Source organism: Cetorhinus maximus, chromosome 8, assembly GCF_964194155.1.
Source record: "Cetorhinus maximus chromosome 8, sCetMax3.hap1.1, whole genome shotgun sequence".
NCBI classification, from domain to species: Eukaryota; Metazoa; Chordata; class Chondrichthyes; order Lamniformes; family Cetorhinidae; genus Cetorhinus; species Cetorhinus maximus.
Genome location: NC_135886.1, coordinates 11948550 through 11960667, shown reverse-complemented (window position 1 = coordinate 11960667; position 12118 = coordinate 11948550). Strand labels below are relative to the sequence as shown.

Sequence of the window (12118 nt, the reverse complement as noted above, 5' to 3'; positions counted from 1 at the left end):
CCTGTTCACCCTTGTGCTTGCTGAACTACATTGGCTTCTGTTCTGGCAATATATTTTTACAATTCTTTTTGTTTCAGTAAGTGGCCTAGTCTTGCACCTTCCTATCTGTACCCTTTGCATCTCTACAACCATCTGAGATCCTTGCACGCCTCCAATTCTGGCCTCCTTGTTCAGTCCCAATTTTCATTGCATCATTGTCAGATGTGGTTTTGGTTGGTTAGTTGTAGAATTCTTTTCTCTAACATCATCTGTCCCCCTCTCCCTCTTCCTTAAAATCTACCTCTTTGACCAAGAGTTTGTTGCTTTTCCTAATCTCCTTGTGACTTAATTTTTTGTTAATGTTCCCTGTGAGGAGCCTTGGAATATTTTATTGCATTAAAGGCACTATATAAATGCAAGCTGCGGAAATTCGCCTTGGACAGTGGTATCGATTAGCTACCCATTACATAAGGCACCTGATATTCATTTCCAATGCAGTCAAGAGAAGTGAATATAAGAGCAGGTGATCTGATACCACCAGTTTTATGCCACTGCCCAAGGCACATTTCTGCCCTGTAGTATCTTGACCTTTTGTGTACTGATAGCGACTTAGGAGGAGGAATTAGGCCATTCAGTAAGATCATGGCTGATCTGGTTGTGGTCTCAACTCTACTTTGATGTCTGCCCCCCATAACCCTTGACTCCCTTGTCTATTAAAAATCTGTCTAACTCTATCTTGAATAAATTCAATGACCCAGCCTCCACTGCTTTCTGGGGAAGAGAATTCCACATACTAACGACCTTCTGAGAGAAAACATTTCTCCTTATCTCAGTCTTAATTGGCAGACCTCTTGTTCTTAAACTGTGTCCTCTGGTTCTAGTCCTTCCCACAAATGGAAACATCTGAATCAGTCTCTCAGTGGCTGCTGTAACTGTCTTAATGTGTGCCTAATCTGGAAATGATGCATTTGCAAGGCAATATCCTTACATAATCAGTGACTTGGAAGTGCTACTGTAGCTAACTTGAAATTCTACTAACAGTGAATCTGCACATGTACCTACTCTTAAGTGCGCATCAGAACCTTGTGAAGTTTTATAAACCACTTGCCAGCTTGGGTGGATGTTATTGGAAGAGAAGCGTGTTGTCCATTGTCCTGCTCATTATTCTTCAAGCAAAGCCACCAAAACAGATTGGCCAATTGTCTCATTGTTTGTGGACCTCACTCAGTGTAAATTGACTGCCATTGTTTCCTTAAGTGACTGTACTTCAAATATTTATCCATTGGATGGGAAGTGCTTTTGGATATTCTGAGGATATAAAATGCCCATAAATGTGAATTGATGAATTCTTGAAGCGTTATTACTTGTTGGACTAATAAGCTGAAAACCTTAAAAGAATGAGCCAGTATATTAAACTGCACTTGGAGCATGATACTATGGCTTGCAGTTATATTAATCATTTAGCCTTGCACCTCATAACATTTACATTGAAATGTGTTTCATTTAGTTGAATCAACAGATCATGTGATTTGATGAAGCACATCACTGAATCTTCCAAATTGAATACTGTTTCATCAGTAACTGAAATAAGCCGAAGAGCTATGCCTCTACATAATATTTAACTTCTAATTTTTTTCTCCCAGTTATTAGTTCTTCCTTCACTTGCTTTCCTGCCAGCGTAAAGCCCATGATCAATTTTATATAAAAAATTATTGGATTTATTAATATATGTTTTTAGTCCACAAATTGTCTGCCCCAACTGTGCCAAGGATTGCGCTGTTTGTGCGTTGACTATAATTAGGAAAATGTCTGTATAGTAAAGGCTAGCTATTACATCAACTATTAGTTTGTTTTTCCTAAATTGCGAATTAATTATGTTGGGAAATTCTCTACTTTTTTCTGTTGTCATTTTTGGTTATGGTTCCTGGATTAATGAAGTGGTAGCCATGTTGAGTAGAAGCAGCTTCAATATTCATTCCTTTCGGATGCCCTCTGTTGTTAGGGTCACTGGCTGGCAGTACCAAGCACGACACCCCTTTACCTTCCTTCAATCTTCACGGCCTGTTTCCACTGATTCCCTAAAGATGCCTGCCAAGATAAGCCTGTTGTTTTTCATTCCACTTGATGTCCTTGGCGTGTGAAGCCCAATTGCAGCTTGTAAGTCACCACTTTGTAATTTCTTAATGATTCCTTGTCTCAACCTAAAAATTCTACCTTTGCAGTAGGAATGAAGACTCTCTGACATCCTTAGTAAACAGACTTTACCTGTTTTCTTGGCTGTTAGCCAGCACATTGCTTGTCTTATTATCCACATTGGTTTCCATCTTTAAAGTACTCTGCTATCTTTGTTTTATTCTTTTTTTTCTAACTATATAACCTAGTCCAACCACCCTTAGTTTTCTCTTCAGGCCCTCCAAATGCTTCCTAAAGTTATGAATCTCTGTTGTACTCTTCCCCTTCTCCACTTTAAGGCTGATGTATGGCTGCTGTTTTTCAGTTTCTTGCTATAAACTCCCCAAACATCCTTGGTGTTGGAGGACAAAGATGCAGAGCCAGCCTCTAAACTACTTCGGTGCAATCCAGTAGCATTTAATCATGACCATTTTTTCAGAGTAGAGTTTGGTTTGTTATTTAGATTTTTTAAGAATATCTAATAAACTGTAATCTTGTTAAGTACCTCTTGCCAGAACTTCACGGAACAAATTGAAACTTCTCTGGGACAGCCTAATGATGATTCACCCCTTGCCCTGCCCCGCCCCAACCAGCCATATATCCTGGTTGCTTCAACCAAAAATATTTCAAAGAATGTTGCTGCTTCAGCCTAGATTGCTGAGAGCATCCATGCAGTGGATGTCAGTCGTGTTTAATTCTGTACATGCAGAATCGACAGCTGGCCGGGTATCCGGTGTAAACATCAACAGTTGTAACTTGAAAGTAGGTGTGATTCACACCTACTTACAGATCAACAAGATTTGCCTAACAGTTGCTCAGTCCCTGATGTGCCTTGTTTTACTATTCCTTGTATTCTAGCATGTAACTATCTCAAGCACCCAATTGCTCGAATTCCATTCAATTTTACATTAGTTGGCAGCTATACTCTAAATATTGTGACTAGTTAGTTTATCTGTAGTGCTGCTGATGATGAAGTAGAAGTGAGCTAAATAAAATATTCCTGTACTCAGTGCTGAACAGTTTAATCAAAATATAATGCATTTTTCTTAGGTCACCTGTCAACCCTGCCTCTTCTGGTATTAGAAGGTTGGCTTTATTAATTTTCCTGGCCTTTTTAAGTGTACTTAGCCTTGTTAGTTTCTGAAGCATCTTTCCAGATCCTGTGAATGAATAGTACTGTTCCTATCTTTTTGCAGTCATTTCATATTTGCATTGTGCTGAGGCCTTGTATTGAAGCAGTTTGACACCTGAAGCAGCATATCCTTGCAGATCTGTCTTCTGCTTGTTTCAGTCAAGCTTAGGTTTTTTGTGTGTGCTGGTTTTGTGACTTGTGCAGGTCATAAGAAATTTTATTGGTGTGGAAAAAAAAAAATAGGGCAACTTGACAGTGACCTAGATTACAGCATAGGAGGAGGCTTTTCAGCCCACAGTGCCTGCCAGCTCTCTGTGAGAACAGTTCAGCTAGTTCCATTGCCCTGCCATCTCCCCTTGGCCTGAAAACATTGTCTTCAGTTGTTTATCCAGTTCTGTCAAGCCATGGCTGAATCTGCCTCCACTATAGTCTTAAGACAGTGCATTCCAAATCCTGACTACTACTTGTGTGTAAAAAGGAAAGGTTTTTCCTTATGTCAAGTTGATATATTTGCCATTCACCTTAAATTGGTGACCTCTGGCTCTTGACCCTTCCATCAATAGGAACAGAATGCCCCTATCTACTATGTTTAGACCCCTCATGATTTTGAGCACCTTTATCAAATCTTCCATCAACCTTCTCTTTAAAGGGAACAAGTCCAGTGTCTATCCACTAACTTGAAGTCCCTCATCCCTTGAACCATGCTTGTGCACCTTTTCTGCACTCCCACTATTGCCTTCTCACCCTTCCTATATTGCAGTGCCCAGAATTGGACAATGACTCCAACTCATAGTCATAGAGGTCTACAGCACAGAAGAAGGCCCTTCAGCCCATCAATTCTGCGTCGGTCAAACAAGTACCTAACTATCTAATATCCTGAAAAGGCATTGATGAGGACTGAGCCTGAACCAATGTTTTATAAAGCTTTATTATATCTTCCTTGCTTTTGTACTCCACCTCAGTTTATAAAGCCTATATGCCTTTTAAATCATTTTCTCAATCTGCCGTGCCACCTTCAATGATTTGTACACATATACCCAGGTCTCTGCTCCTGCACACCTTAAGAGTTGAGCCCTTTTTTTATATTGCTGCTTCTCATTCTTCCTACCAAAATGTAACTAAGGCCTCATTTAAATTTCACCTGTTATACATGTTTATTGATTCCACCAGATTGTCTGTGTCCTCTTGAAGTCTATAACTACCTTCCTCACAGTTCACAATACTTACAAATTTTGTATCGTGTAAACTTGGAAATTGTGCCTTGTACATCCAAGTCTAGGTCATCAATGTGTCAAGAAAAGCAGTGGTCCTAGTACTGACCACTGGGGAACCCCACTACATCTTCCTCCAGTTCAAAAACAAATGTTCACCACTATGCTTTTTCCTGTTACTTGACCAACTTCTTATCCATACTGCCACTTTCCCTTTTATTCCATGTGTTTCAGATAATACACAATACATTACAGCTGCCAGATAGTCTGCCATTTAACCACCAAGATTAAATCGATTTCAAAATGGCTCACTTTAAAGAAGAATTCATTTGTATTGAATTGTCAATCAATTCAAACTTCTGTATAAAACATAAAGCAATTGCTCCAGTTCTTTTGCTCATTGAAATTGATCTCCTTCAATTTGAGGAGATTGACCTGTAAAGGTTAACTACTTTCCCCTCCACAGATGCTGACCTACTGGATTTTTAAAAAAAAACCTTTTACTTAGTTGAGAATCACCTATTTTTTGTTTTTAAAAGCTCATTGTCCTTGTTGAGAATTTTCAGTTTGTGACTCTAGTATTTGCAACCCATTACAGTTGTAATTAGTGGTTTAGATTTTCTGACAGTAGCACATTGGGCTAACCTATCACATTATAGTTAAGAAACCCAGGCCAGTGTGTTTAATCTTTCAGATATCCTTTGTGACCTACTGAAATTTCTCTACAGCCATTCCCATCCCAGCACAAATCTATTCATTTTAAGGATTTCACCCATACCTGGCAAATGTAATTTTGTTTTGAGTAAAATCAATATTCAGTCATTAATAATATTCACTAATCAGGCATTTGATGCTGAACCAGTGGTGTGCTTTATAATGGAATATATAAGTTTGAGTTTACAGACCTCTATTATATAATGTACTTAATCGATACAAAAAGGCACCTGCAAGCTGTGTAAAGTTCTGATTGTTGTCTTTAGCATGGATTTTGGTTCTATCGGCTGTTTCTGTGTCTTCATTTAATTTTTATAACTGAGTAGCGGTGATTGTTAATATGTCCTGTTTTTCACCTGTGGTGCTAAATAGATAAGATGCTTCATGTGCCTCTGAAGCTAGAATATGTAGGTGCATGTTATTTTGTACTCCTGGCCTGGCAGCTTAAACATTTTCAATCTTGCACTTTTTCTTCACGCTTTTGTCCTCATCCCTAGAGGATTCTGTGTTTAGAATCATAGAATAGTACAGTATAGAAGGAGGGCTGCTCAACTTATCGAGTCTGCGCCTGCTCTTTTGAAAAGCAATCCAGTTAGTCCCACGCCCCTGCTTTTTCCCCATATCCATCTAATCTTTTCTCCTTCAAGCATTCATAATTTCCTTTTGAAAATTACTATTGAATCTGTTTTCACCATCTTATTAGGCGGAATATTCCAAATCCTAACCACTCATGATCCCTTTGGATCTTTTGTCAACCAGCAGGGCACAGATTTATAATTATCAACCCTTCAGCTAGTGAAAACAGCTTCTCTTTATTTACTGTATCCAAACTCTTCATAATTTTAAACATCTGTATTGAATCTCTTCTCCTCTAAGAAGAAAACTGCAGCTTTTGTAGCCTACCTGCATAATTGTAATCTTTCCCCCTTGGGATCATTCTAGTGAATCTTTTCTGTACTCTGTCCAAAGCTTCCTGCTCTTCCTAAAGTGTAGTGCCCACAACTCCAGATATACCCAAACTAATGTTGTATAGTTTATTTAAGTGCATGTTTACTGATACATTTTGTTTTTTTCCCTCTTTCAGACTGTACAGTTTGTCCAGGGAATATTTGTCGAAAAGTATGACCCAACAATAGAAGACTCCTACAGAAAGGTGAGCCATGATGAGTGGTTGGAGGGGCTGAGGGGTGATATATGTGTGTTCAGAACTGTTCCACATAGACAAAGACATTGTAAAAGCTTTGAGTCACTGGGATGGCTGCATCTCCTTTTTAATGTGAACCATAGCATTAAAAACAAAAAGAGGTATGCTTTTCTGCCACTCAGTACGATATGGCTCATCTTTTGATTTACATCCACTTTACTGCCCAATTGCTATATCTCTTGATTCCCTCAAGAATCCAAAAGCTTATTGACAATACTTAATGACTGAGCATTCACAGTGCACTGGAATGGAGAATTCTGAAGATTCACAACCCTTTGAGTGAAAAATTTCTCCGCATCTCATCAGGTTATTCACTTTGGTGCAAAATATAGAAAAGCAGAATATTTTTTGAATGGTGAGAAATTTACATAAGCTTATGTGAGCATAATGGTTGGGAGGGGGGCCTTTATATCTAATACCATTACACTAGTACATCATGCAGATGAGTATTAAAATCACCTGCCCAATAACTTGTGTATCTGTTTTTTTATTACTGACTACACCTGAATTCCCAATTGGCCACATGTGGTTAAGATTGGACAACCCTGACCTAAACCACTGAGCCTCTGCAAGGTGTGGACCATTTATGATTTTCTTTTGAACTTATGGATAGTGCTCATCTTCTACGCTTTCTAAAAAGAACTAACTACAGTTTGTGCAAACGCTTTACAGCTTGGAATTGAGGAAAAGTGGCATGAATCATTATTTAGAATGTTTTAATTTCTGTTCTGATAGAATTGCAGAGTGAATACACTTGCCATTTATCTGCCTGTTTAAATTTGAATTGTAAAGAATGTAGTCTTATTCTGTAGCCATTTGATGATAAAATGTCAGTCTGTTTATAACCTACCTAAAAGATTCACAAGAGTGATCTTGGAGCTGTGGTTGTAATTATCTGTGAAGACTGAATGGGCTGGGGCTCTTTTCTCTAGAAGAGAAAAGGCTTAGAGAGAGATGTGATATAGAAGCCTTTAAGATAATTAAAGGGTTTGATAGGGAAAATGTGGAGAAAATGTTTCCACTTCTGGGGGTGTCCAGAACTGGAGGCCATAAAAATAAGATAATTGTTAATAAATCCAATAAAATATTCAGGAGAAACTTTTACCCAAAGAAGGTAAAATGTGCTCTACAAGATTTAGTTAAGGCAAAATAACATAGATAAATTTAAGGGAAGCTAGTTAAGCACATGAGGCAGAAAGAAATAGAAGGATATGCTGATCAGGCTAGATCAAGAGTGTGGGAAGACGATTGTGTGAAGCAGAAGTGTAGGCATGGACCTGTGAGGCTGAATGGCTTATTTCTATGCTGTACACTCTAGCCTGAACCAGGCAGGGCCTGCATGATTGTGTTAGCTAGCTAACATAACACAATCATTGGTGAACCATTACCACAAGATCTGCAGTAGCCCAAGTGGAAGGTTCGTCTTTAAAGCAACTAACAATGTGCAGTAGATGTGGCCTTGAGTGTTACCTGAAAGCAGACAATGTATTTTTAAATAGTCCCGTGTTCTGCCGATTATAATTCTTAGCTCAGTGCCACTTTGAGAAATAAATCTGACATTGCGGCTGGGATTCTGTGTACCTGGCTTCAGATAACCTGACAAGTTGATCACCTGATCCCAACCAGGTAAATAATGTGAAGCCTACTAGTGTTTTGTGCTGGTAAACTATCTGGATTCCACGCAGAACAGCATTCTCTATGAGCATTTTGCATGTTGGAGGGTGGGTGCTTAGGTTGTGTTCCTGAACCTTAACTATTGCAAATCCCTGTCCAAATTCTCTGGACTTGGGTAGATGAGGTATGTAAATGATGGTGGTTGTGTGTATTTTTGACTCCTTATTGGGCCAGCCGAAGCTCTGGAACCATTGAATCCTAAACATTAGACATGGCTTCTAGACATGTGACAGCTAACTAAGCAATGCAGAAACAAAACTTCTTTAAAATAGATAATTAACATTCCTAAATCATGAATAGATTGAATCCTACAGCTTCAATAAAGTGTATTCTTAATATTGAATCCTGATTTTTTTTTTTGCTTCATGCTCCATGAAGTTAAAGATGCAACGGGTTTTAAGCAAGTATAATATAACCTGAGTATTTCCTTCATTTCTGTTTTTATTTCGTATCCACAATATTTTGCTTTTGTGTTAAACTCCCATTGTTGAGGGATCAGTTACAAGTTTTGATAACCTCTGTAATCTGTAATATTCTGTTTGCTAGTCTGGTGTCTCAATGCTACAAAAATGCTAAGTCATCCAAAGTTAGCTGTTGAGGTTAGGATTGTTTCCAGTGCCCATACTTCAGCTTAGTCAGCTTCAGCAAAGTATATGTGAAAGTATGTTGCATTCGAAACTACAGCTCTCAAATACCAGCGTATTAACTGCAGTTTGAATTTGCAAAACAGTTTTATGTAACCAGTTACCATATCTACATATTAGATTATATCCACTAAAAAGCTGATTGTGATGGAAAGAGGAAGGCTCTTCAGCCATTCAAACCTGTCCTCCATTCAATTATATCAGGGCTGACCTTTCCTCCATTTATCTGCCTTTGTTCCACAATCCTTAATCCTAGACTTGGGTATAGGACACAACATTATAAAGTTTTCAAATTATATAAAACTTGGCAAAGTAGTAGCTATTGATAGTTTAGGCTCCAGAATGGTGAAATAGGCAGAAGTGTGGCAAATGGCATTCAGTGTGGAGAAGTATACATTGATAAACTTTGGAAACACTAATGGAAAGACTACATACAAAAATGGCACAATTTTAAAGTGCAGATGAGCAGATGTTTATTTTGGGACCTTGGTGTTCATAGGCACAGATTCTTAAAGGTGGCAAAGCAAGTTGGTTAAAAAAAAATTAGCATATAAATAGAGGAATAGGATGTAAAAGCAAAGAGATTATACTAGAACTTTTCAAATCAGTGGCTAGGCCTCAGATGGAATACTGTAGATAATTCTAGACAGCATACTTCATGAAAGATATAAAAACTTGGGAAGGACGCTGAGGAAGTTTACCAAGATGTTAGGAGGGATGAGGAACTTCAGTTATGAGATTGGTAAGGTTTAGGATTGCTTTTCTTGGAACAGAAAATTAAGAGGTGAGGAAAGAGGTTTTCAAAACTGAGGTTTTGATAGAGCAGATAGAGAAAAATGATTCCCTCTGGTAAGTGGCTGTAGATTCCAAAGCATTGGCACAAGATCTAGAGGGGAGATGAGGAGAAATTATTTCACTCTGTTGTCAGGATCTGGAATGTTCTACCTGAAAAGATGGTGGAAGCTGATGCCATAAATAATTTTAAAAGGGAGTTGGCCAATTACTTGGGTTTGAGGAACTTGGTAACACCCGTGTTTTTTTTTTCTTTATTCTTTCGTGGGATGTGGGTGTCACTGGCAAGGGCAGCATTTGTTGCCCAACCCTAATTGCCCTTGAACTGACCTTGCTAGGTCATTTCAGAGGGCATTTAAGAGTCAACCACATTGCTGTGGGTCTGGAGTCACATGTAGGCCAGACCAGGCAAGGATGGCAGATTTTTACAGAAATCAGTGATAGTTTCATGGTCACCATTACTGAAACTAGCTTTATAATTCCAGATTTATTAACGGAGTTCAAATTCCACCAGCTGCCGTGGTGGGATTTGAACCCATGTCCCCAGAGCATTAGCCTGGGTCTCTGGAATACTGGTCTAGCAACATTACCGCTAAGCACCCACCGCCCCCCGCCCACCCCGGTCTTTGTTTATAGTTCTCTCCAAGTATGACCACTCTTTCAAAGAGCTAACACATCACAACATACTAGATGGCCTCCCTTTCTGCTGTAGGTTTCTAGGAATATCTATCAATTGCAGTTTTGAAATTTTCAATCGACCTCCAGACTCAACAGCATTTTTAAGAATTCCAGTCAGGCGGACTTGGCCAAAAGTCTCCTGATTCTAAAATTGAGTTCTGACCCGTAAGATGAGCAGCAGCCCAGCATGTGAGCTGGGGTTGCCCCTAACTGTTACAGGCTTGGGTGATATAGGCTGCAGCCCCATTCACATCAGTCCCAGAATATGATATGTTTGTCTAATTGAAAGGCAGCTTGATTTGAATTCAGCATAATTGCTATCATATTACGTTCTACTAGATCAGCGCACAGGCTGGGACAGCAAGGCTGGAACAGTACAGGATTTGAAAATAAACTTTAAAAATAAAAGTAAATATATCCACAGTGTCATTACTAGTGGGAGTGCAGATAGTTGCAGTTGAGAAACTGTTTGATTGAAAGACTTGACCTACAGTTTTTCAATCTCGCTGTTCTCAATTAATAAAACCATACTCAATTTACAGTGCAACAACAGGCCATTTGGCTCAGTGGGTCTATGTATATTTATGCTCTGCCCGAGCTTCCTCCCACCCGTTATCTAACCCTTAACAGCATTTCATTCCAATTCTTTCCCATTCACGTATTTAACTAGCTTCCCCTTAAATACATTACAGGGTGCAATACTATATAGTCAAGTGGGCATTCACTGCTCCAATTACATTGGGGGCGGGGGAAATGTTGCTTGGCTGTCTTGTATCGTTTTTAAACGGACAAGGGAAGCCATCTTCCTCTTGTTTGTCTTGGGGTCATTTTACCTTGTGAACTGGAGTGGATATCCTGTGCCCACCTTTTAATTTGATTGCATGGTGGTGATTTATAATTGCAGGGAACCAACAACTTCCCTTTTGAAGTCGTACTAGCAATCGTCTAACTGTCCCATTTTCATTCTTTTGATTGTTGATCTGATTTTAGTTCCTCTTCCTCATTATCCAGCACTTGCTAGAAATTTAGTGAGCGTAGGATCGCCATTTTGGCCCAAAGCCTCCCGAAATTCGATGTTGACAATAGTGTGAAGCGCCATTCATGCAAACTACCAGAAGGTTTTCTAGTGCCTTTTGGGATTGTATTCCAGCTCAAGTTGGCGCTTCCAGGAGTAGCGTATACCAGAAGAGCATAAGTTTTTTTTTTTATCCTGCTGAATTTAAAAATGAGATGCAACAGGAATGGTGTTTACCCTACAGACTGTAAGCTCTGGTATACCAGTTACTTGGATTTAAAAGTTTGGCACTATATATATTTTTTGAAAGTACTTCCCCTTTTCAAATGAAACATTTTCAGTTGAAGCTGTGTAGAAGTAAATTCAACATATTGGACTTTTAAAACTTCCCATTTTGTGCTGCCATAGACTTTAGGATAGGCACATTACTTTCATTTCTGATTCGCTGTGCAGAAGTGAAAATGGTTTGAATAATTTTTCGTTAAACTGATAATAGATTTAATCAGCCGACACTGAATTTAGAAGTAAAATGTTTTCATAGTGTGATATCTGGAAATTGTTGTAACTAGAGACTATGGATAATCATTCCAGTGCAATATTGTTGCCATCTGACATGAGACAGCATTAAAACAGTCTCTGAAATCTCTATGCAATTTTGATTGTATAATGTACATAGTAAATTTAATGGAGTTAATCTAGGCATTTCTGCGCAGCATAAAGCTTCTCCCTACTTAATTTAGTTTCAGTAAGCAATCTCATTTAGACCACAGGATGGCTGGTGTGGAACCTAGGAAAAAAGCCATTGCAGTAGTGGGTGCTCTTCCAAAGGTTACACATTTATCTGACCATATATATTTACCCTGACTGAAATATTTGAAACTGATACTGGATGCCCAACATGGA

The 12118-nt window shown here is 38.8% G+C and overlaps 1 protein-coding gene across 5 annotated transcripts in view; it reads left to right on the top strand.

The window, feature by feature from the left end:
- Positions 1-12118, top strand: part of rap1aa (RAP1A, member of RAS oncogene family a) — a 114000-nt gene that overhangs the window by 67533 nt on the left and 34349 nt on the right. For all 5 annotated transcript variants that reach the window (XM_078546434.1, XM_078546435.1, XM_078546436.1 and 2 more), the window contains exon 3: positions 6293-6361. In XM_078546434.1, coding sequence (XP_078402560.1) covers positions 6293-6361 — 69 coding nt within the window. The remainder of the gene's footprint in view (positions 1-6292; positions 6362-12118) is intronic.